Here is a 26401-nt window from a genome sequence, read left to right on the forward strand (position 1 = left end):
AGAGAGCGAGGGTGTGATGGGGGGGACTGTGCAAACTTCATTGAGAAGCTACTCATCTTTCGTAGCAAACGGAGGATTTTGCGTGTAGGCAGAGAGCTGCTCTGCACATGAACTTTATCAAAAGCCTTTTCTATCCAAATGGAAATTACGCAAGCCTCATCTTCTGAATCTATTGTGAATCCAAGGAGTTTGGAGTCATTTCATCTCTCTTTCTAGCCTGTGAGAAGCAGCGCAGCGCAGCTGTGCCTCCAGCTCCCTCCGAGGGATCGAGGTCCCCTGCGTGGGAGGGTGCGTGGCTTCCTGCCCTGGGAACCCCCCCGGGAGGGCTGTCAGCGCGCTGCCGGGTGACGTTGCTCTCTGCGCAGAGAAGAAACCATCAGTCCCCTCTTTGCAAGGGTCTCCGGGAACCCCTGAGAGCAGCCGCTCAGGAGAGCAAAATCCAAACCTACTGCATCCCAGCAGAAGTGGAGCGGTCCCTCTCCTAATTACGAGAAGGTGGCAGCAGGGAGCAAAATCAGGCTCTGTTGTGCTCCCACAAAAGTGAGAAATAGGTTTGTGGCGTCTGTGCACTAGCAGGGCAAGTTAGAAAAGGCTTGATGTCCAGAGACAGACCAGTAGAAAATATTTGACACTTTGGGAACTGCTTGCTTGCTTCCATTTCTTATGTTCCAGGATATCTAGATGAAGTAAAACTTCCCCCCCCCCCCTTTTTTTTTTTCTTGAAAGGCTAAGGCTCTTTTCTTTTTCAGGATTGAATTACTGTGTCTTGAGGTTGAGCTAGAGAAGGGAAACTTGCTTTGGAAGAGAGTTTGAGAGTTTAATCGATCATTAGGACTTTTTTGTTAGGTTAAGTGTGAGTTGACCTGAATTCTAAAACACAGACTGGAAAGATGTAGCCACCAGAACGTACACAGACCTTTTTTTGCCACAGTACAAAAAGATACGTTACAAGCTTCCACTTTAAGCTGTTAGACAAACTGAATAGAGCCATTACTGTAACATCTATCCTCCATTAACTGTTTCTAAATGTTGTAAAGCACAGTGAAATATTTTTTTTTTTCTCATTTCAATACAATTATTACCTCTTTACCAGTGAATGACATGAAAAAAGGAGTTTCTGTAGGGGATGCGTGGACGCACTTTTGTAAGGCTGCCTCTCCTAAGGACAAACCACTTAAACTTGCTCAAGTTCCATTAGACTGGGATGAAATTAAATCAACTGCTCCAGGAAATGACATAAATATTCTATAAAAAACAAACAAACAACTTTGATTGTAACAACTGATTTTGATATCCAAGCACTGGAGCAGAGAGTGTGTCTGTAGGGATGCGGAATGGATGATACGTGGCCTTGAAGAGGGCACTGGGAATGTGCCTTCACAAAACGGTGGTGTGGATCTGTCCCTGCCGCTGCTCTCTGAATCGTCCCTGTCCTGGAGCGGTACCTGCAAAGGGTCAGGGTTCTGGCTGCATCTCCAGAAGTGCTGAGCAGAGCAGAAGGGTTGCTTCATGTCTTGCAACTTGTAAGCCGTTTCCATGTGTATACCCATCCTGTGGTGATTTTTGTCATGACAGCCTGCTGGAGTTTAATTTGCAATGCAGTATATAACCTCTAAGTACTTTAAAAAACAAACAAACAAAAAAACCCCAAAGCCGTCCTGTTTAGTGGGACGACTTCTGTCTTCTCATTGTGCAGTTGGCTAGTCCTGTCTGAATAACTTGCATTTGTTGAATTTTTCTTTTCCAGACCACTTTCTTAGTTTATTACGCATCCTATTTTCCACTGTACTTGCAATGCTTTCCTAGCTTTGCAGATGTACTGGATGATGGAGACAATAATCACTGTTACTGAAAAACATTGAACAGAAACAGGAAAGTCCCGCAAACGATGCTCTGTGCCCTTGATGCTTTAGCCGGTGATCTCCAGGGGCGATCGCTTCCCTGGGCCCTTCTGCACCCACCGGCTGGAGCAGCCACTCGTGCACAGCGTCTGTCCTTGCCTTGCCTGTGAAAATTGCTGCACGGCAATCTAGTTTGATGCAACTCAGTGTTGCTGCTTTTGGTCAAATAACACATACCACTGGGACTTGTTCCTGGTGGGATGGAGTTGCTTCTTAGGCTTGTTTGTGTTTGGTTTAAAAAGTATAGGTTTAAATCATGGATTAAATACTCCTGTCTACAAATCTTACAAGAACTGAGATCTTGATGCTTAAAATATTGGGGTAGAATGCTTGTAAAATGTGAATTTATTTTTCAAGCAGGGATAGGCATAAAAAAGTCACAAAAATGAAGAATTTGGCACTACTGTAGAATTTTCATGTCTGGTATTTCCTGCTGTCTTTGAGAACGAAGTCTGTTGTTTGCTTCAACTGGCAAAACTATTTAAACTCAGACGTGGCCTTCCTGAATAGAGCTGGAGAATAGACAGGCGTGTGGTATCCCCCAGCCAGGTCCCTGCATTTATCCTGCATTGTGGCTCTGGCCCCCCTGAATAAGAAGTCTGAGGATTTTGCAATTCTGTTTCTTACAAAGAAAAGCTGTTCTGACTGATCAACCTCAAGTTATATTTTGTTTGCTAGAATTTTAAAGCTACAAATCCTGCCAAGCCTGTGTTAGGTTCTGCGCTGGACATGCAAGTCTGTAATAATTGTAGGTATGCATCCCAGTTCTGTTGGAAGCAAAGAACCAAAGAATCTCGGAAATGAGCAGAACACAGGAGCCATGGACAAAAATATTCCATCTCTCCCCACGCAACAGTTCTTTGCACTTGACTGACCTGCGTCTCTTCTGAAGAGAGAAGTCATCTCTGAAAACGTTTTATCTCTTCTCAGCAGTTGTTCTGACCTTTCCTTTCACTGGTAATTTTTTGGTTTTTGTCTATTGGATGTTTAATAGTAATCACCTCCTGTAATTAAAAATAAATAATTCACTGTCATAGCTATACAAAATAATTAACGGCCAAAGCAGTTTGCTGTCAAGTAGCTTTCAGCATGCTTTTATATTGCTTCTAATTTTGTTCTGCCCTCCTTTTTCATCACCTCTTCTAAGGAGCTGAAAAGTAGGATGAAAAAAGGTAAAATAAAAGGCTGTCTCTATCTTATGCCTTATTACATGCCTGTATCCATTCATGGGCTGTATTTTCAAAAACAGAATTAAAGTTACTGTTGTGCCTTATGTAAAAGCTAGCTCAGCCTTTGTGGTGAACTTCAGTAAAAACAGGATTTGTACGTTATCTTGGTCTCCCCAGTACCCAGCGCCGCTGCCTCCGAGGAATCTCTGGCGTGCTGAATATGGAAAAAATCTAGAAACAGAAGGTTTCCAAACACATTTGCCAGGGTTAATGCCAGAGTCTAAACATAAACTCTGCTGGGACAGACTGTTATTTGGAGAATGAAGTGCCAGACTGAGCTTGATTTGAAGGATTAGGAGAAGGAAACACAGCAGCTCTCCCCAGAAATAGACGTCTTGTGGATCGGAGACCCCGCTGCCGGGTGTTTGCTCTTCTGCCTCGACCCTGTTATCTACAGCTTGGACACCGTTACCTGGTGCGTATATTTTCGTGTACTGATCCTTAGAAAGTGATAGTTCAAAGTGGGGCCATGCACAGGCACTGCTTTATTTCAGCCATCAGTTGGACGCTCCTGGTGCCCGTCCGCCTTGGTTTACGCAGCCGGGCTGTGTCTAAGCCAGGCTGTGAAACCCAGAGGTGGCCATCGCCGAGGTCTCTGCCCTCGCTATTTGTTGTTCAAACCAGCACGTATGGAAAACTTTATGCTTTATGTTGCTGCTTAACTTGTGTTTACTAATGTTGAGGTTCAGCCACTACTAATAAGATTACATGATGTACTTTGAGAAAAAGTATTTTCAGTGGTTTTTTCCTAAGTGAACACTGTGAGAAAATACCTGTGAAAGCAATTACAATCAAAGCTTCAAAATTTCCTGGCAAAATCCCTTTAATAAAGCTTTTAAGCGGCATTGCTTATTGTTGTCCAGGTCATTCTCTTTAGAAGTACTTGGTGAAGCAGCAAAATTTCGCTGAAACCTTTAATTCTGCGATTGAGTAACTACTGTCAGTAACTCCTTCCCGGAGAACCATCTGTATAGAGTGCCAGGGTTTGCTAAGCAAGAAAAATGAGGCATTTTTAGCCAGTTCCTCTAACTTAAAACAGATTTATTTATTTCTCTGCTATAAGCAGTGTTACTTCCTTAACCTCTGCTTTTTGCATAGCGAAAGAAAAAGCCAATGAAACTACCTTCAGAGTATGTAAGGGTACGGTTGTGAATGGTTTATGCCAATAATAAACTGTAAACATCAGTGAAGCAAAACTGTGGGGTTTTGGGCTTCCCAGAGATTTGAGGTTTCAGGCGAGCACTTAGAAGCAGCGCATGAGGGAACTGAACTGCTAATGCATTTACTACTGTGACACTGGCTCTTGCAGCACTGTCGTTTGCAGAATCTGTGTATCCATCACTTACTGGAAGATAAGTCATGATTAACTGCAGAAATTACATGACGCTCACTAGCAATTGCCAAACAAAACCATGCTCTCGTGAAGATGTTGGACTGTCTCTTCAAAGTTCATCTGCTTGATAGGCACCGTGTAATTTTTAGGGCGAGGTGTGCATACTCTGCAAAGTCTCATGCCTGCTCCTTTTAAATGGTGGCAGCGTTCAGACTAGAAGGGTTCTTCTATTTTTATTTGAAGGCTGCATGCGAGCAGGCATGCCAAATACTTGCCAGCTGTCCGAGCTGTAATTTGGAGCACACTTTGTATTGAATTCTTGTAGGCGTTGTAATGAGTTGGCAGCAGAAGTGCCTGCATCTCTGTCTGCTCCGTTACTGTCCGTGAAACCCTGTCAGGAAAGAAAACACCACTCCGTCTTTCCCACTAAAATGCACGTTGCGTATCAGGCTGCTTAATGGCTGGAGGAAAATGATGATATTCTAAATAATCGGGATTTTTTAGTGGAAACTCCTAGAGGGAACCTGGTAGGGAGGCAATGAAAAGCACAAAGCGAACTTGGGGCTTTCTAGGCAGCAAGAAGAGACAACAGGTCTAATGCGGTCAGGGTCACTGAGCTGTGCTGCCTCTCTTGGCACCGGGGTAAAAGATTCCTTTTCTGTTCATGTGAAAGGTCTCTCGGAGCATATGCTGAGAGCAAAATAGATGAACACTTTTTTTCAGAATGAAGGAAGCTCGTGCTGCTTTGGCTGCTCAATACTTACAGCCATTATTTCCCAATTCATTAGGAAAGCAAAGGAGACAGCGAGCTCAACTGTGAGCTGGCTCGGTGTCATGCCTGGGTGACGGTGTCATGTCATTTTGTGAAAGAATTTAGTTGCAGAACGTAGTTGCTAATGTGTACATAACTGCATGAGACAACTTTTAAGCATTTCTGATAAGCCAGTAAAATGTAAAGTGATAGTGAAAAATCTCATTTTGATCCTAGGTTATGTGTTCACTTTCCATTAATTTCCAGGGAAAAAGCACCCACTTGTGAAATCAGCAGCAGTGATGCTCTGCGCCAGCAGCCAGGCAGCAAATCGGGTCTGGCGGAGAGGGGTGCTTTTGATGTTGCCCCCTCTTTTAAAAAATGAGGGAAACCAAGCTTCAGGCTTTGCATTTTAGTTCATCCAATGTACATTTGCAATAGAGGCAGGTAAAGAAGTAAGAGATCCGGATGATTTCCCACAACCGGATCGGGGTAGCCGTGTGTGACCTGTCCTGAAGCAGGCGATGATACTGGGCTGGGTAAAAGGAGACATGGCTTTTTTTGTTTTGTTAAACCTGCTTTGTTCAGCAAAGGGTTGATTCTGTTCTTAAGTTCTGTTGCTATAAGCCACAGATACGTAACCTCATGATGCGTGGCTAGATGCTTTGTCCTGCGTTGTTGTGGTCTGTGCACCTTAAACACCGGTTTTGGTTTTTTGGGTTTTTTTGTATGATTCCTAAATCCAGCCTAGAATGAGGTTGGAAATCCTGTGTCTGTGGTTTGAGAAGCAGGGGTTTTTTCTCTCAAAGACCCTCCAAAACTGTACTCCAGGTGTGTAGGTTTGATAGCTATTCACCATGCTGTGAAAAGGGAAGCAGAAGGGGAAAACTCTGCTTTTTTTGTCTTACCAACCTTAAAGATGTACGTGCATAACGTTGAGCTGTAGAAAGGGATTTCCAAAGTAGATACGTTCTGACTTTTTAGGGCTAAATAGACCATGAGTGATGTGGCTTATCCTCCCTCCAGCGGCATGATCAAAATTTAAATTACTGCCGCTGTACTGGATCAGTCCCTGCATTAAAGGAATTTGGCCTTACATGCTGGCCTCCAGCAGAAAGCTCAGAGCCGAGTAATGAGTTTCCAGGCAGCCGTGCGGCTGGGGTGGCAGAGATTTCAGCTGGGCGCTCCTGTCCCCTCTGTCCCCCGTGGCACGTACACTGGGACGTCTGTGCATTCAGTTCAATACCTGGCTGAACATTATCCGTCTACTTAGAAAGCGTGTGCTATGTTACTGTTTAAATGTGTTATCTTCCTTTTCCTTATGATTTGACTGTTCCTTGACTGTGGCTTAAATGTAAAATACCTTCCCACCTTTAAGATAAAGGTTATACTGATTTAACCAGCTGGCAGGTACTGCAGGCTTTCTATCAGCAAAGTTGTCTTAGGATATAAATCAGCATATCAGTCCATTAGAGATAGTGCTGCCAAAAACCTGTGTGTACTTCATATGTTAACACACTTTCACAATTATTCTGTGTAACAGAGCTGGTACGTGGGTGTTTGGGGATAGGATGTGTTGTGAGGATCACAGCTGTAATTGTAGCTGTTAAATGTTCTGTATCACACTCATTCCAATAAGCAGATAAAATAACTTTTGGACAAAAATAACTTCTGAGCTCAAATGCTTATATTTTGGGAAAGGCAAATAGTTGCAGTGAAAACCATAGTGCTGCTCAGTGAGAGCAGGTACCCGCACTTCTGTGACACACGTATGCGAGAGAACTGCTGCCAGAGCAGAGTGGGGATGGGGATTTATATCCATTTAAATTTTTGCCACGCTTTGTCATCAGTATAAAATGCTTCTCTTTTTTAATAAGTCAGTAACAAATAGGAGCTGACACGATAATGTAATAGTTGCCAGCGCTGATGATTAAATGTGACCTGTATGGAGACGGCAGGACTGGAGAAGCTGGTAACGGAGATACCGTGGAGGCTGTTTTTAAGGACAAAAACGGTGTTAATCAAGGTATTTCACTTAGGTAAAAACATGTGGCTTATTAATGTAAATACTTGGTCAAATTACACTCTTATGAACCTTTCAGATTACTTGTACTCATTGCAGCTGAGGATTCAAATAGTTTGAATGCTTCGTGTGTGAGCTGGCTGGCTGTCCTCCCCCGCGGTGCCCCTGCCTTACCCTTCTCGGTCGGGGAGGCTGAAGCATCACCCCTGGGCGCCCAGCTCCCCTGGACCCGCCGGCTGCTGCAGGGAGGGAGATCGGAGTTTTGGGAGAGGGAGAGGGAGGAAGGACGTGTGCTCACTCTTACTTTCTTGATGTGAAGTCTGCTTTTTCTTCTTCGGGGCTGTGATCAGATGCCTCATTATGAGGAAGTTACTAGTGATCCAGAGGAACAAAACGATCCAATTGCTTGTTCTTGCCAGGCTGCACAGTAGGATGGAGTGGATGATATGTGTATGTCCACAAAGCAGCAAATGCTGCCCGCAGTCATCTTATTTAGATGTTTTTTTGTTTGCTCTGAACGATTAACCCACAGTGAGACCTTTCCTGACAGTCCACTCATCACATCTCACCAAACAGCACTAAAGAAAAAGGCGTGCGGGGCTTCCCCTGTTTGGTTTGTTGTTGTATTTTTACTTTATGAAGACAAATAGCTGGAATGATGCATTTTACGTTGTTCTAAGAAGGTAATAATGTGCTGCTGAGCAGAAAAATGAGCAGCTCTAAGGCCTGTGCCTGGCAGTGCACTCAGAGCACATGCCTGTGCTAGCGCCTGTAAGTTAAATACAGTTGGCAGGTACGGTTATTTTTCCCCGTAGGTCCCGGGATCGCTGTAAAGCAGAACCGACAGTTCAGTTACTGCTTAAAGCTGCTGAACCTCACCCGGCTCGCTGGGGTTGTTCGGTGGGAGCTCCTCAGCCCCCATCCGATCCCTGCAGGAGTCCGAGACGATGGGTGCGTATGCCACCCTGCTTCCCCTCCCAGCTGGCATTTCCCCGGCAGTCAGATATGCTGTCAGAAAGGTATAGCTAATTGAAAAGCAATCAGAGCTGAATGTGGTAGCCGCGGCATCCAGGAGAGGCAAGTCACGGCCATAGCTAGTGCCGTCCAGAGTACTGCTAAGGAAAAAGGGACTGGGGGTGCTGTAAAACCAGCGATGCGGTGGGCTTTCCTTTGCTGCCCGAAGAGAGAGCCCAGCTCCCTGAAAGAATATTGCAAGGCTCCTCCTGAGAGTGTTGTTACAGTCCTTAATGCTGCTGTCTTGAGACTTGCTCGGGCATTGCTTTCAAAGCCTGAATATAAGGGAGACCGATGAAATGGTTTCATCTTTTGCTTCATTAATCTGTGTAGTAACAGTATAATACTTGATAGCTTGGAAAGAGGCAGTGTAATGCCTCTGTAAGCAGCAGCTAGATTTTGGAGTTACTGTTTGTGCCATTAGTGAGGGATTTAATAGCTTAATCCATCTGGAAAGCAAGTAGATTTATTAGACTGTACAATAAATGGGCTCATAATTACAGCAGCAGTCCCTACTAACTGGTTGTCCTGATATAGCATGAAAGTATGATATACAAGTAACTTAATCTTCAAAGTTTTGTAGTGATATTCTGTACTAGATTTACTAGAAAACAAAGGCACCTTGATAGTCTCTTTGTGCCTGAGAGCCTTTGCAGTGGCTGGGACTGGCCAGCTGGTCCGAATGCATACGGCCTGAGCAGTTGTGCAAAGAAACATGGATGAAGCCATCATTTGCAGTGCAGGACAAGTGAGCACCCTCCTAGCATCTTAGAAACAAATCTTTGTTTCTGTCTAGTTTAGATTATAATTACTCTCTGAGCTATACTAGATTTTTTTTAATACAGGCTGATGAATGCTTTTCAAAGCGTACAGCATATGCGGGAGTTGAGAAAGAAGACCAGTGCTTGCTGTGTAGGAGCAACATAAACAGCTCCTGTGTTTTCTGTTGACTACGTCAACGTGCCTTCTTTAAAGGTGTGTGTCTTACTGTGGATCCATAGAAAAGTCGAGGTTGCAGGGGACGTCTGGAGATCATCTAGCCCCACCTCCTGTTGAAAGCAGGGCTTAGACTAGGTTATCCAGGGCCTTGTCGAGTCTTGAGGCAACTTTTCCACTTCATTGCAATGAAGTGTGCAAAGTTTTTTCCAATTTTACATTTTTTTTTCTAATTTTTAGATCATAAAACATTCCTGATTGCATTACAGTCAAAGGCCCATGAGTCACTAAAGTCCTGCTCTTGCGTGGGGAAATAGTTCGCTCTAACTTGTGTTAACTGTCTTGCGTGCAGAGAAACGTATGTCTGTCCAGAGGGCAGGAGAAGACGGCTCTCCCCATGGGGGAGTGGGGTGAGGGTGGGGTGCTGTCACTCCCTACGTGTCTCAAGGCAGCAGCTAAACCTGTTTGAAAACCTTGCAAATTGTGTAGCTGCATGCATACCAGCACTGAACGCGCCTGATGCTGAAATCAGATGCAAATCTCACTTTCTAATAAATGATAACGTCAGTATCCATAGAAAAGTACTTTGGCTTTTTGAATTAACTATTATATAGCCACAGACTTTGCTGATGCTTAATAATAGATGTGTTGATACAAATAAAACCGTATTAGGCTCTAATTGGACTGGAAAACTGTAGGATAAGCTGCTGGATACGGCTTCTTCACTTTATATTTTAGATCCTCTCTGTCTAATCATCCACAGATGGAGCACTGGAAGCACTGAAGATTAGATAGTAAATCTGTGCTAAAGAGCCAGTGGAGAGGCTGATAATCTAGATTCAGTTATGGCAGATACATTCATTTCTGTTTGTACAGTCTTATAGTTTCCTAGCACTTAAGGAAGAAACAAGCAATCTTGACAATGCACTGTGTATTAAAATACTAATTGAATACCGGCTGTGTGCAAATCAAGTATAAATAAAATATAGAAGCTAGGCTTGTCTGTTGAAACCAGCTTGTCCAGGTTAGCATTCTGATAAATTGTATATATTGCCAGAATATTTTTAATGGTTTTCCTCAGTGCATAACACTTCCATGTCCAGTGTTTTGCAGAACAGTGCTAGTTTGTATGCGTAGTGAGGAAGCAAATGCATAATGAAGCAGATGATAGGAATTAAGTCCAAGGAGCCAACACGAGCAGATTGAGGACGCAGGTAAAACATGTTTGGGAAATGCAGAGCTGTCAGGAAGTTAGATGATTCATAAATATCACATTTTAAGACATAAGTAAGCTTTGGCAAAGGATCTGAAATTTTGATGTCATTACAATTATCAAAAAGAATTTTTCACAGTTATTGAAAACAATTCCTGAGTTCTTTGTTTTTTCTATTATATAACATTGTAATGACTAGCCTAAATAGTATTTTGCTGTGTGTAATAAACAGGAAATGGGGGAAAAAAATTCTGTCAGGTTTGTGTGTAACTGAGTTTAACTTTTTTGGGTCTGGGTATATATTGAAGTTCTAGTCTTGTTGCTTTACTTTGTTAAATTGTGTGGTGTATCTTTTCTTTAAATAGTCAATTTAACGTGTCTCAGATTGGCAGTCACTGTTCAGGGTGGTTTTTTTTTTTTTTCCTCTGTACTAAATAGCTTAGTCTGGCATAGAGGCTTCAAAGTAAATAGGTAGCTTATCGCTATTCAGCAGAAATCCCTGGTCTTAAGTAAAAATACTGTCTGTCTTCCTACTGAGCAAACACAGAGCTGGTGTGTTAGACTATTTGGAGACCTCCGAGACTCAGCAGGCAACTTACTTTTGATTATTGTTTAAACGCAGAGAATTTAAATGCGAACGCTTTAACTTGCTGCCAACCGACATGTTCTTGGGAAACGTACTTTGTGATGTGGTTTCTTGAGTCCTTACTCAGTTATTTGTTCAGGAAGACGTCTAGTATTTTTAACCAGCTTAAAACACTTTGTGCTCTTTGCTCGTGCTAGTCAGGTGGTTGCAGAACCGTGGAAGTCGGGCTCTTGCTGTGTGTGATGCATCCTCCTGGGCTTTTAATGCGAGTTGAATGCGAGTCATCTCTGTTGGTTGGAGAATCATTGATCTGGTTTATTAAAAGCTGATCCATGCAATGTGAGCAAAAAAAATGTCAGCACTGAAGTAGCCACCGGCAGCTCGTATTGTGTGCTTATCTGAAAGCGCGGTTTGTATCTGTGTCACCCAGGTGAAAAGGCATAATGGTTAAAAATAAATAAAAGCACATGGCCAGCAGCAGTATTCCTCTCTGCGTTCATCCCGCTGTCACTGTCACCGCAGTGTCTCCAGTAACCTGCACAGATGGGGCCTTTGGGAGCTGTGAGAAAGCTTTAAATAATTCTCGTCTCTAGCCTGGGTCAAATGTGTCAGCCCTTATGCAAACTGTCATGTCCAGTGTCAGCACGGGCCACTTTTTAATAGTCTTTCTTTTTAAACTCTGAATGCCAGTGAGACTTGAAAAACACCTGAAGATGTGTTTTTTCGGAAGGGCTCTGGGCAGCTGGACCGTTTTGCTGCTTCGGGGTCCTCCTCGCAGCAGAGTCTTCCCGTTCCACTTGAAGTACGTTCAGGTTGTGGAAACCCAGACCCTGCGAGGACCAGTGCAAGCACGAGAGAGGAGATGCTGTCACTGGGCAGATGGGCAGCAGCAGCACTGCAATCTCACCCCTCTGCAGAAACTAAATCGTCACTTTCTGAAACAAGATTGGGATGGTAAGTCCGAGGATTGCTGCAGGTTACCCGCTTCCACACCACTTCGTTTAAAATGAATTCGCCACATCATGTTGATTAAGACTGGGAAAGCAGAAGTGCTTTTTGGAGTGCATCCTCCCTTTCCCCCCTTCCAGGAGGCACAGACGGTGCTTCCCAACCTGGGGAGCTGCATCTTCCCACCTAGAAAATACCCCAAGGTCTGCCTGTGCTGGAGGGTATCGCTTAAAAACACAACCGTGCGCAAAAAGACCACAGCATTGCCTGCTGGATTTACAAATGGCCTAAATGGATGGTTATATCCAAGAGGCGAGCCTCCCGTGTTCGTCCTGGGCTTTGAAGCTGAGCAATGACGAGTGAAGCACCGGGATGGTTCCAGTGCCAAGTACACAGAAACCTGGCAATAGTCTGGACTTCAGAGAAGTTCTTATATATTCAACACAGTTTTGCAGATCAAAAAAACCTGTCTTATAAGGGACTTCCTAAGAGAGAGAGAGACATATATATTTTTAGAATGTGATTAACTTGGTTTTATGTAAGAACTGAGTACCAGAACTGAATCTGTCATTCTCAGATACATAACTGGGACTGTGGATTCCTAATTCACAGCATGGAATACCAAGATTTGTCCTTTTTCCAGGCATCATTAATAAAGCAGCAGTATCAAGATTTTATTTTTATTTAACCCAGTTGTTCTTTATATGAAAAACAGTGTCTCAGAAGCCTTGACACCTCACTTGAATTGGCAAAATAAGTTTCTCTAATTGCATCCCTGTTTTGGGGTACCTTTGAAACTAGTCGTTCACTCTGTAAGAAATGCTATTTCATTGCATTTTAATTAGAATTTATATAATGATTTGTACAGCAACTATGTAAGCGTAAACAATGTAAAACTAAACAAGTATTAATTTATAGATTATTTGTGTTGTCGCTGTAGGCCAGTGCGGGTGTCAGTCCCAGCTGTAAGTAACAGCGGTGCATTGCTCTGCTGCAGCCGTTTCTGTAGCCCAGTAATTCAGCATAGGGATTAAAGGAATTTTAGCCAGACTTCTGAGAAGTATTTGCCCTTTCAAACTTGTAGCTCCAGTATTACTTGAGGGGTAAGGATTGACTTTTATGATAAACAGCCTACGCCTTGAAATTTAGGTGGGAGATGTGTCAGTGCATAGCCTTAGAGCGGCTAGGTATGTCATCCAGCAAAATGAGGAGAAGCAAACGTGGATCTCGTGGATATATTACTTCATAACTTAAAACTACTTTCCCGTGTTGTACTCCTTAAATCTTTTAAGTATGGTATGATGAAATCCTTTTCATAAGAGCAGCAAGGGAATAAACCAATTTAGCACAGTCCCTTTGTGGGTTTAAATTATACTGTTGAAATTCTGAATTTTTTTTTTTCTGTAGTTGAATAAAAATCCATCTATCCATTTAACATGTAATAAGCCTCTCTCCTGCACTGATATTTCCAGATTTTTTTCAGTGACTGGTGAGAGTTAATGCGATGGTTCTCTGAAAATACTCCACTTTTCTTTCTGAGTCCTCTTCAGTTCATTTATAGTTCATAAAACCTAAATATTTCAGCAGCCTTGCCAGGAAGCCGCGGATGCAGCTGGACCCGACCTTGCAGCATCTCCTGCTCTTCCCTGGAGCTGCAAGGCGAGCATAGGAAACGCTTTGCACCGCTCCAAATTCTCTACTGTACAAGGCAGCAGAACCAAAATAAAATAAAGGCTGTGTATAATGGTATAGCCAGGACCCTTTCACAGCTATGGAGTCTGTTTAAAACCATGGAGTAATGGGCATGGGGTAATAGGGATGTAAAAAGTGTGGCGATGGTGTTTCCCCTTCCCTCTCTCCCCATCCCCTGGTAATCCAGATGGTTTAATTAATTTTGAGTTTTATAGGTAGAGGTGAAGTGTGTCAGAAATGTCATTCCCTGTTTAAAAGTGAATTATCCCTCTGTGTAAAAAGAGCAGAGCATATTTGTTGAGGTCATCCTGAAAGCATCATCACTAAAAATTATCTGCTGATGCAGAAAATTGGATTTATTCTTATGTTAGCATTTCCATAAAAATACAATTATATATAAATTTATGTTCTCTAAAAGCTTGTAGTAAACTGGGCTTTCAGAAAATAAGACACTTATCTTTTAAAGTCCAGTTTTAAATGACCAGATGGTGCTTACAGTATGGAAGCATAAAACTGGTGAGAGATAATTGATTATTTCCATTTAAAAAGGCGAGGGGGGGTGGGGGGGTGGAATCTGGAGGTGAAACTCCTTTTAATTGCTGTATGGTTAACTCCTGCCTGTCAGCAGAATATCTGCAATATCTGCAGCCGTTTCTGGAGCACCTTGTTGAAATCACCGCTGACCAGGTCCAGCACCGCTGGACCATCCTGGCATGCCTGGGGCTGTATGAGCTCCCCGGCTCAGCTGCCGAGCGGTCCCCGGGGATGTCAGATGGGGCTGCAATTAAGCAACGGGTTTAAAACTTAACTCAGCGGCTCTGATGCTGCGGCTTTGTAGGGAAGCGAAATTAAACTTCTGTTTAATAAGGATTTTATGAAGTGTATCTTAAATATTCCTGTGCATTTGAAAAATGCACGTCATTTGTTTGAAGGACTTCGTTCTTCAGCAAAAGTAGGGTCTTCTGAGCAAACGTGCTTAAATCACTTCAACTTCTGGATTTGTTTTCATGCTGCTCAGCCTTGCTCCTTGTCGGGGCTGTGACGGTGGCGTTGGAGCACGCTTCGTGCAGGAGAAGGTTTATCTTGCAGAAAAAAAAAAAAAGAAAATCCCGAGAGAGGGTTTACATAGTTTCTGCCTTCTCCTGGGGGACCAGGACACGTGAGCCCCCGAGCACACCGTGGAGGTCCCGTCCCCGGGGGCAGTCCGGTACTTTCCCAGTCCCTCCTTCACTTCTTCTGGAGGCTCCTGGCTCGGGGCCGCTGGCACCGTCCCCACCGGGGTTCTGGCTGTAAAGTCCTCCATTACCAGCCTGCTTGTTCCTCCTCATACACATTATTGTTTTAAAAGCGCATTTGAGGGGCGGTAACATCAAGAATCGATCCAGCCTTGAGCATTGAGTTTCTTCTCAGAAAATGTTTATATCTTGTGGTTTAACAAAAAAAAAAAAAAAAAAGGCAAAAATAGCCATCCCTTTTTATGTAGGTATCTCAGTGATTTCAGCTGTGTGAACTACAAATATTTCTAGGCTTCAGGTTTTGATTATAGGGCTGTTTTGTTGGAAATTCCTCTTTCATGGTGCTGGGTAGGTGGCGGTTATATTCTCCTGAGGATTTCTCTTCCCCTTGTGCACTGAGGCCGGTGAGAGTTTGTTTGCTGATTCCCAGTGGCTGCTGAGCATCTCGTTAACATCAAGCTTTTTATTTAGAAGCGGTTGCCCTGCAATCGCTGCTGTTTCTTTGCGTCCTTTGCATTTGGTGAAACAATCTGCTGTCGCAGCTGGGAGGTGAATCGTGACTTGGTACACGTTTGATCTCGTTGCTTATGGAGAGCTGGAAAAACCCAAATTCTCTTCTAGGTGCCCCTGCCTGTCCCCTTCCCACCGAACCCCATCGTGGTGTGCATGTGGCGATGCTCCTGCTGGACAGGCTCCACCGGGGCTCCGAATTAGCAGAACCGACACCTCTATCTGTAAGCACCACTTCTTAAAAACCTCTCCCTTCTCTGTTTTGCAGGTATGGTGTGAATATGCGTTGCTTGGCAGCTCGGGTCAACTACAAGACTCTGATCATCATCTGTGCCCTCTTCACCCTGGTAATGGTGCTGCTCTGGAACCGATGCTCCTCCGACAGAGCCGGCCCGTTCCCTCGCAGCCTCACCGGCCCCGAACGCCGAGCTGCCGCCGCCGCCGCCGCCTCCGAGAGCGACCCGGCCCGGCAGCAGAGCGAGGAGGCATCGCCCCAGGAGCAGCAGAAGGCTCCCCCCATCGCGGGAGGCTTCAACGGCAACAAAGCCCCGGGGCTGAAGTACGAGGAGATTGACTGTCTGATCAATGACGAGCACACCGTTAAAGGGAGGAGGGAAGGCAACGAGGTCTTCCTGCCGTTCAGCTGGGTAGAGAAATACTTTGAGGTTTATGGGAAAATTGCTCAGTACGATGGTTATGACAGGTTTGAATTCTCTCATAGCTACTCCAAAGTATACACACAGCGAGCACCTTACCACCCCGATGGGGTCTTCATGTCCTTCGAGGGCTACAACGTAGAGGTTCGAGACAGAGTGAAGTGCATAAGTGGTGTTGAAGGTTTGTGTTGAGTTTTTTTTTTTTAAATAGTTGAAATGCTTCTTAAAATTTGCTGCCATCATTTGAGATGCAAAGTGATCTTAATTTTGCCACGATACTGTCGATAAAACCCACTTACTCTGAGAAATCACGTGCAGTCTCTGCTTCGTACCAGGTTTACCAGCTCCCATCCTGCATCTCTGGTTCTACTGGTTGCACCAAACTCCGGAGGTGCCGGGACACTCCTCTTACAGTGCTGCTGTCAGGTTTTGGCATTGTCGTTGACACTTGTCATCTCTGTCAGGGAGCCACAATTATTTTAAAATAGAAAATTAAATAAAAAAGCCTGGCCCTGCTGTCTGAGGAGGCTCCTGCTTCCCTGCGGGCACAGCCGCAGCCCCACGCTCTGAGCCAAACGACACTGCCGGCACCTGTGCAACAGCCTGGCTGCTCATGGGCAGCTTAATATCGGATATTTGTCTTCAGGTTTAACAATATCCCGTCTCCTTCCATTGCTGGGGCAGTGCTGGAGATACAGCAGTCAGACCTTCCCTGCTGGGCTGCTCCAGAGCAAACGGTGAGGGTTTTGCTCAGCAGTGTGGGATTAGCTCTTGCCAAAGCTCGTCCTGTGCGCGAGTCCGGGTGAATCGGCAGCAAGGTGAGGAAGTTTCGGAGAACTGCTGAAAGGTCAAAAAGCTCTCCAGCTGCTGAAGTGTCCCTGGATAAAATTAATACACGGTAAAACCTTTCCAATTTGCACTTGTGCTAAACCGTGCAGTCGGTAATCAGTACCCAAGGTCTTCCTGCATCTCGGCAAAGATTTGATCACAGAAAATTCTTGTTGGGTTTCATATTAAAAAATCAATGACTTTATAAAACTATTATGGAATGTGACACTGTGATCCCTCATAAATTAAAGACCAACTTTCACTTACGGAATAAAATACATCAATTTTTATGCATCTCAGTGATGGGTGATGCTCTGCTGTGTTGATATGAGCTCTTCCCATGATATGGTCACTGCAGAAAGCTGGCATGTCTTGCGATTAATTTGTCTGTAAAGAATTCACGTAAACAAATGCATAGGATATGTCTGTTGTTTTTTTTTTTTTTTTAAGATTACTCTCATGTTTTTATTATTCTTTTTTTTTTTTTTTTTAACTGTCATCCTCGTTACATCTGCCAAGGAACGGAAACAGGGCTCTGAAACTCAGAGCTTTCCCAAAGGTGCTGCTCAGGGTTTACCTCCACTTTGAGAGGCTGAGGAGATGGCTTTCCTTTCTAATTGCTGTAGTCATTGCTGATTAAATACAGCCTGTGAATACGAATAATAGCCGTGGGTGCTGCTTTTGTTGTTGGGGGGTAGGCTTGGACCTAGGTCTTGGAGCCCCACCAGTTTTTGTATGAAATGTGGAAGATGCGCGAGATGCCCCTTGCAACTGGACTCCGCAGTTCTTGTGATGTTTTTCGGCAAAAAGCTGAAATTCAGTAAGAACTAATTGAGAACCAGGCCGGATTCTGCAGCCTCTTGCCTTGCCAGATGTGCGTGCTGGGGACACAGGGTGCTGTGCGTAGCTGTTCTCTACTTAAGCCTCGAGAGACCAGCGAGTTTAACACTTGGCAACGTGGTTACTTATCTATAAACCTTGCTTTTTTGCAGCGTGTGATTTAAGAGCTCTCATTATGAAACGTGGTGCCAGAGCCTGGGTTTTGTAAAGGCAATAGGGCTATTGGCATCCAGCAAACAGGTCGGAGAAGAGAAATAGTTGTAGTTTGTAGGGAAGGGGTTTTAGTATTAAAACATGTTCTCAGACAGGTTTAGGCTCATGCCTTGCATCATTCCAGCCCTAGAGATTCTAATATTGCTGCATGATGGAAAAAAACCTCGTGTTATATTTTCACCTTCTCCCTTTCTGCAAGGTTAATGTGTTGTTATGTCCTATGACCTGGAGAATTTAATCTTGTCATCTTGTATAAATTTCAAGTAAAGCTCTTACAGCAGATTTCTTTTTTTGCATCTTTCAGTCTCAATGAATGCACCCTTAACTGAAAATGCTTAGCATTAACGAGTGAGCTGGCTTCCAGGAGTTGAGATAATACGTGGTATTTAAATATTTCCTGCGATGGTTTTCTCTTTAGGCAGCAGTAAACCATCACATCTCCATCAGTAATATTTATTAGTAACACAAAGCACCAAAATATGTATGAAAGTGTGTCTTTTTGCATTTAATTTAAGTAATCTTTTTATTGTACCAGATTTCAGAAGAAATTGGTTTCTGAGCTTGACATTGCCACGGGGGAAAATGGTACAAATGCCAACTTGTTTATTTTCATCTTCCTTTTTCTTTTCTTATGCACATGCAAAGGTTTACAGTACTAAATATCCTTGGTTTCCTGCAAGAGGGTCACAGTGATCTATTCCCACTTTGGATTCATATTTAGAGGTTGGGAATTTGTCCCAAGTAAAATTCAGGACTTTAGGAGAATCCTGGTTTTATCCATATCTTAAGTATCCTGTGTTTGCTTGCTTATGGAAGTATGCATATAAGTAAGTCTCCTCCACACAGTTTGTTTTCATTTCCCACACAGCCGGGGATGCAGTAGCAGTTCACGGCGTGAGGGTTTTTCCACCCAAACCCCGAGGCTGCAGCTCCTGGGAGCTGGTGAAGGGCAGGCAGAGGAGCGCCTGGAGCTCGGCAGGGCTTTCTGCAGGTGCCTCTCTGCTAAGGATCATAACGGAGGGTGGAAGCTTTCTCTCGAGCATGGCTACGTGACATTGTCTGAGCTCATTCAATGGGTTTTGCCTGTGAAATGCAATGCATCAGGCTACAGAAGATGTACTCTGTGATCTCCCTGCTTTGGATCCTCTAAAGAGGTGGTGCTCCAGGGGGTTCTTCTGGTCCGTGCAAACTTTTAAATCTAAAATCACCCTAACCCGAAATTAAGGGTGAGAAGTGTGCTCTCCTGCGAGGCTACCAGCTTTTGGGACAGCAAGTCGTGTGTGGAGGGTTAATCCCAGGGACGGCTGGGCTGGAGCAGTAGCTCTGAAGACAAGGGACAGCTTTGGGTGGAAGAACTGGGGCATATTCTGCTGGTATTGCATGGAGAGCTTGGCTGGTTTCCGCAGGCATCACTTCAGACTGTGCTTGTAATACTCTTGGGGGAGCCAAGGTAATTGGAGCAAATTTGTAGATGCTGGGTAAATTGCTCTTTTAGCATCGAATAACTCTTACCAAAATCTAGTAATAACATATAAACTAAATTTGCAGAGATTTATGTGGCATTAAAGGGATTGTGTTAGATGTAACATCGTTGGGAGATTTAGTGGTCTCTGGGGTAGGGGGGGAAAATCTGTTAGGGCATTTAAAATGTATTTTAAAATACAAGTGTGATGCTTCAGTAAACAATTAAATGAGAATGTATGGAAGACCACGATAAGGACTTCTCTGCCACTCAAATCTACTTAGTTTTGACTAGACACAGATCTCAGTGTAAATGGGAGCAATTCACTCCTTGAACAGGACTTTCCTCGAGTCTAGCTAACGGTGAAGCCCAGAAATATCATTTGCTAGCAGTAAAGGAGTGATGGGGTAAGGAGGAGGAGCGTGCAGGGCTGCAAACACTGTTTTTCTGAAAATATGCTGATGAAATACTCATTTTCTTCCTCTCTCGTAGGTGTGCCGTTGTCCACGCAGTGGGGACCTCAAGGCTATTTCTACCCCATCCAGATTGCACAGTACGGGTTGAGTCACTACAGTAAAAACCTGACGGAGAAACCACCTCACATCGAGGTGTACGAAACGGCCGAAGAGAAGGACAAAACCGGCAGGTCCGTGGACTGGACGGTGCCGAAAGGCTGCTCTCTGTCCACAGTGTCTGATAAAGCCAAGTTCACTAGCGTCAAACAGTTTGTCGCTCCAGGTGGGTTCTCCTAAATGCGTGGCAGCTAAGCCATGTCTGTTAATTTGCACAGATGGTATCAGGGGAGCTTTAACTTGCTGGGATTAATGTGTTTTCATTTATCCTGTGTGACTTCCCATCCTTAAGATCTCACCTGAGAATGTCATCTCATTTCTATACCTCTGGAGTTTTAATTTTCTTCTGTTTTCTCTCCATCACTGCTTTTTCAACCTTATTTTAATGAAAAAATGAGTGGATGTTATGCATGAAGGGCAATGAGAAGCTACAGTCACGTTTCCTGAGCCTTTCAGCTTCTGCCTCAAAATAGAAGTAAAAAAAAAAAAAAAAAAGATGGAACCAGTTGTGAAGCCTGGGAAATAGCACTGACGCGTGATAAGCAGACGTTGACAGATGATAGATAAGGTCTATTTTCAGCCTGGAGCAAGCGTAGCACGTGCGGCTCTCCGGTTGGACCCGGGATCTCTCTCTTCATTGGGATGCAACTATTTTTGCAAAATTTGAGATCTTAGTTCTGGCTAACCCACGTTGCCTTAAACAAGGCGGCAAGAGGGAGCAGCCGCCCTCGTGCTGCGTAGGTATTTGCAGAGGACTGGGGGAGGACGGTGAAGATCTGGGGCTGCATACAGGCGCTCTCCTTCACCTGCAGACGTGCAAGATGCATTTTGTTGCTGTCTCTTCGATTTACAGTGTTCTGTTTCGTACTTAGCAGGGAAATTCATTATTTCATGCAAGAGTTTCCTTTGTGCTAGGACAGGCTCATTAATAAGGACGTAATGTATTTTTCCTCAATCAATACCCATTAGAATTAATGAGTCCATTACTTAAAAAGACAATGAAGTAATATTCAGTTGGCACCTTAGGCCTGGGTCTCTAGGGAAAAAATTGTCGAACAGTCTTGTCTTTGTAGTAGATAAATACGAGGAGAGGACAGGCTAAAAGATCTGTTATGTATTCTCTCCTCATCCTTTATTGATGGCAGAGTAATCTGTGGGGCTCGAAGGCCGTGCTATGCATCCACTCGTCTTAGATGGCCTTAAGTAATGGATTTATAGGCGCTTAAGGCAGTGCAAACAACGGGCAGCCTGTAGTTCTCCTTCGCTTCTTAAAACTCTTTTTTTCCCCCCCCTCTATTATAATTCACTTCGTTATCGCACAAGCATTTATTTACAAGGAACCATAAAACTTACTTGACAGGAATTGCGAGTGGGGTTTTTTAATTAGATTTTTCATAGGAGCAAAATGTTGTGTAACAAAGCGCTCGGTTTCTTCTCCCGAAGCAGATGCTGGTCTCCAAAACTCAAAGGAGTGAAGCTTTTACTTTAAAAGATTGGAAAACATGACATTCAGTCAAAATAATAGGTACTGTACAATAGCACCTTTCAACACAAGACGTTGCAAAATGCCGTAGATTAGTCTGGGAGATGGAGAAAAGCCTCTGCTGTGCAGAAAAAGCTGACCATGACTCAATGGCTGCAACGTAGAAACATTTACGGGGTATTTCACACATCGAGAAGTAGCAGAAAGGAAACAATTGCCTCGCGCAGGAGAATTTTGTTCTATGGAAAGCCGTTAATTTAAGATGACTGTCTTTAAGTGTTTATCATTCCTCTGTGCCTTCAAAGCTACCGGATTTGCACGCAGCCTTACAAACTGATTAGCCCTTTGATCTTCTAGTATAGGTTTTTTTGGGAAAAGCTGATTTTACGTTTTAAAATCTAGCCTGCAAGAGAACGCTGGATTTTATTATATGGCATTGCCTAGGAGCTTTATTTAAAATTTTTTTTTTTTTTTTAAATTAAACTGAGTTTTGCCAACGGAGAGGTTAATAAATACTTTAACATGTTAGTCTGTCTATATTCTTTTCTTTTTTCCCCCCATTAAACTAATCAGCGCACTGGTTTTTGGAACTGTCAGGTTGGGAAAGAAAAAAGTCGTAGATTTAAATATTAGCCCCAGGGGGATCCTAAATACCTGCTTCTCGGTGCTCCCGGCTTTTTTTTTTTTTTTCTTTTTTTTTTTTCTGAAAGCAGAGCTTTATTCAGAAATGCAGCCGCTCAAGCGGCGCCGCTTTTTTGGTGTCTTTTCTGCCAAGTGAAATTTTCAGTTTGGAACGAAAAGGTGGTTGTCGGTTTACGTTTTGAATTACAGAAGAGGAAAATCACGCAGCACCTACGTTCTTGCAGCTTGGCTGCTGTGCCCCGTCCTGTAGGAAAGTCCGGCTCTGCCTGTCCTGCATCCTGCCAGCAGGCGGCTGCAGGCAGCAGTCGTACCCCCCCGTTACTGGGGGGTACCTAACCCTAATTCCCATCGATCAGGTACCAGAAGCGTCTGATAAAGCCATTGATCGAATCCCTGGCACTTCTGCTCCGCAGCAAAGCGCTGCAGCGTGTTAATGTAAGATGCAAACGAGTTCTCCCCGGTGCTGCGGGAGTCGGCCTTCGCTCGCGGATTTACTTTTATGCTTAATTAAATAATACATGATAGTGCGCAGAAAGAATGATTGAATTATTGATGGGCTGCCCTAAAAGCTTTTGGATCCTGCCTGGTAAGAGGGCTTACCTCTGGAAGCTGCGCTCCCATGGAGAAATGAGTGCTTTACCACTGAACAAGGCTTTTTTTGGTTTGTTTTGCAGAAAATACCGAGGGGGTATCTCTGCAGCTTGGGAACACGCGAGATTTTATTATTTCTTTTGATCTCAAATTCATAACGAACGGGAGCGTTTCCGTGGTTCTCGAGACGACGGAGAAGAACCAGCTCTTCACCGTGCACTACGTCTCCAACACCCAGCTCATCGCTTTCAAGGACCGAGACATCTACTACGGCATCGGTCCCAGGACTAGCTGGAGCACCCTCACCAGAGACCTGGTGACCGACCTACGGAAAGGCGTCGGCCTCTCGAACACGAAAGCCGTGAAGCAGACCAAAATCATGCCCAAGAGAGTGGTGAGGCTGGTAGCGAAGGGTAGAGGCTTCCTCGATAACGTCACCATCTCGGCCACCGCTCACATGGCGGCTTTTTTTGCTGCCAGCAACTGGCTGGTGAGGAACCAGGACGAGAGGGGCGGCTGGCCCATCATGGTGACGAGGAAGCTGGGGGAAGGCTTTAAGTCCTTGGACCCGGGCTGGTACTCGGCCATGGCACAAGGACAGGCCATCTCGACGCTGGTGCGGGCCTACCTGCTGACGAAGGACCACGCGTTCCTCAGCTCGGCTCTGCGGGCGACGGCGCCGTACAAGCTGCCGTCGGAGCAGCGCGGGGTGAAAGCCGTCTTCATGAACCGGCACGACTGGTACGAGGAGTACCCGACCTCACCCAGCTCCTTCGTGCTCAACGGTTTCATGTACTCCTTAATCGGGCTGTACGACTTAAAAGAAACGGCCGGGGAGAAGCTGGGGAAGGAGGCGCGGGTCCTCTACGAGCGGGGCATGGAGTCCCTGAAGGCCATGCTTCCCCTCTACGACACCGGCTCAGGGACCATCTACGACCTTCGGCACTTCATGCTCGGCACTGCTCCCAACCTGGCCCGCTGGGACTATCACACCACCCACATCAACCAGCTCCAGCTCCTCAGCACGATAGACGAGTCCCCCATCTTCAAAGAGTTCGTCAAGAGGTGGAAGAGCTACCTGCGAGGCGGCCGGGCAAAGCACAACTAGAGCTTACAACCAAACCCCTCGGTCCTGCTGCCTCGCAGAGGTACGGTTTCAAAGGTTGCATCCTAAATTTTTTACGGACCATTTCAAAGAAGTGATCCTTAAAACTGATCTCCTGAAATCATTGCATTCCAGTGTGAAAACAGTTGGGTCTGATGGGTAGCGTTCGGGAACTTCACCTGTCCTTAGTGCTCCACAGCGAAACTATCTGCACGAAGCAAAATCCCTTTGTGCTCCTGAGTTTGGGGACGTTTTTTGTTGGGTTTTTTTTTTTCCTTTTTGTAGGAAAATCTTTGCAGAAGCCATACAGGTCTCTAAAGTCCAGCACTTGCCTGAAAAGTCAGTCTGTGGCCTCTTTTAAAATGGAGTTGTATGTGTATATGTTGGAACAGCGTAACAGATCACGTGGTGTAACGCCGTAAATGTGTATTTACTTGCAGCCTGGGTAGTGGACAGTGTATCTTTTTAAAAGTGTTTTTTTTTTAAATACGGATTCTTTTCTTGGGGTGAAAAATACACTTTTTTTTTTTTTTTTTTTTTTTAAATCTCTGTGTGGAGATCCTTTAGCTGTATGGTTTCTTTACAGACGTGTGGGTGGAAAACACACAGACAGCGTGCAGGCTTCAAAGTCACGTCACGTAAGCACAACTCGGTGGGGCTCACAGACTGCACAAAGCCTGCAACCATGCCACCCCCTTTTTATACAGCCAAATTTACCATCACCCGTCAGGTTTGCTGGTGTCACCTCCTCCCTGGTAGCTGGAATCTTGTCGTGGAGCCCGATGTTTTGTACTGTATTTTTTAATTACGTCTGAGAGGTTTCTCTAAGCTTTGGCAACTTCATTCTTTGGGAGACTTGTCTTGAATTCCTGAGTGTGACGTGGAGCTCATTTTGAGTAGCGCGCAGGAAATTCAATTGGAATTACTTACGGTTTTCCTATGGTGATTTTCATTTTTAACCTGCTTGAGTATATCAAGCATTTTAAAAATTAAAATTACCCCAGAGGGCTTTCCAGCTCCACCTGTGCTTTAATACCAAGTTTCACCTCTGCCTGCTGTCTTACTCGTCGTGTAAGGGGTCGTTACATCTCCAGCACTGGCTTCTCGGGTGTGCTTTGGCTTCGTGGCTCTGCCGAGCGAGCAAGGGTACCCGTGCAATAACCGAACACGCGCGTCCGAACCCAAACGCTTTCGCTGTACTGTTGTAATGCAGAAGAAACCAGGCGGTTTCTTTTTCCTATTTATCGGTCCTTTACACCCACCGTTAGTCTGCCTTCTCAGCCTGTAGCATCCCGGTTGATCCAGAAGAGTAAAACCAACCCATTGCATCATTAGATCCAGGGGTGTTTTGTTTGGTAGCGTAGCAAATATCGGGTTATCCGCTCTGTTGAGGCATGCTGGTGTTTGCTGTAAGAGACCCAGACCCGAAAGCTCCCGATGGATGCCGGCATGGGAAGGACATGTATTAGCTTTGGGGTTTTTCCACTGATCCTATTACATGTTGTACGTGTAGGTGGGGGTTAAGCTTAAGACGTTCATAGTGAGGACAAAGTTCATTCAAATCACAAAAAGGCTGGGCACAAGGACAATATGCATCTTGATTTTATTTTTTGTTTCTTTTCTCTAGTTTTTGATGCTTTTTCTATTTCTCGCAAATATTTGAAACAACTTTTTAATTACTTGATCTTTGCAAACGCATGCTACGATTATATCAATTGATATGAGAAGTGGATGTCACAGGAGAAATTTCAATACCAAAGGTAGCAGAGGTGAACTTTTTTTTTTACGTACATGTGTATACACCCACGCACGCGCGCACACACGCAAAACCCAGAAAAATGTGCTTCCTTTACAAACGACTGGTCCTTACTGCAAACGCAGAAACATCTTCCTCCTGCGTGTTTCCTCCATCTTTTGCCCGTTTTGGATTTGGAGAATCTAGAGAGACTCTTTGGGTACTGCTCAAGAGATGGTATCGGTGCCTTACGGAGGCCACAATTTCCTCTTTCTTTTTTAATTAATGCCAGTTGAAAAATTGCGGTGTCGCTGATCTTTCAGAGCTTGGTGAGAGTCCGCCCGGCAGCTGTGGGCTAGGTGAGCTCAGACGCGTAGGTTGGCCGTGCCAACGCCGTCGATCCTGTCAGACCACCTTATCCTTAACATCTCCATTGCGTTTTTGTTGGCCTTAGCACACGTGTAACTTCAGCCAACCGCCATCAGAGGTTGTAGAACCGAAGAGAGTTAGCGTGGGGTTTCTCCTGTTATTCTTTTTAACTGAGTTGCGCAGTGGAAGAGGATTGTTGGACATTGGTGCCTATAACTTCATCGAATTCACTTAAGTTGGGGGTTTTTGTTTGTTTTCAGTCTTCAAACTGACAAAGGTCTTAGGGACTAAGATCTGTGTGATCTTTCCATGGGGCTTATTGTACATAGACTTCATCGGAAACATAGTGCGCATGGGTATATGCAAACCAGTGACACACAAGCACAACTGTACAAGTGTGGCAGTGCTGTTTTTCTCGGCCATTGTGCAAGACATTCACTGAAAGCTGCTATTTTCATTCACCTTGTAATTGTACTTTATTTTTTCTACTTTTTTTTTTTTTTTTACATGTGGGATATACACCATGTGTTAAAT

At 44.4% G+C, this 26401-nt stretch overlaps 1 protein-coding gene across 1 annotated transcript in view; it reads left to right on the forward strand.

Moving 5' to 3' along the window:
• GLCE (glucuronic acid epimerase) overlaps window positions 1–24264 on the forward strand; it is a 52967-nt gene extending 28703 nt beyond the window's left edge. The window contains exons 3-5 of the mRNA XM_050902937.1: window positions 15640–16208; window positions 19863–20108; window positions 22742–24264. Coding sequence (XP_050758894.1) covers window positions 15653–16208; window positions 19863–20108; window positions 22742–23766 — 1827 coding nt within the window. The 5' untranslated portion in view covers window positions 15640–15652 and the 3' untranslated portion in view covers window positions 23767–24264. The remainder of the gene's footprint in view (window positions 1–15639; window positions 16209–19862; window positions 20109–22741) is intronic.
• The last annotated feature ends 2137 nt before the right edge of the window (window positions 24265–26401 follow it).

Source organism: Gymnogyps californianus, chromosome 11 (genome assembly GCF_018139145.2).
Source record: "Gymnogyps californianus isolate 813 chromosome 11, ASM1813914v2, whole genome shotgun sequence".
Classification (NCBI taxonomy): domain Eukaryota; kingdom Metazoa; phylum Chordata; class Aves; order Accipitriformes; family Cathartidae; genus Gymnogyps; species Gymnogyps californianus.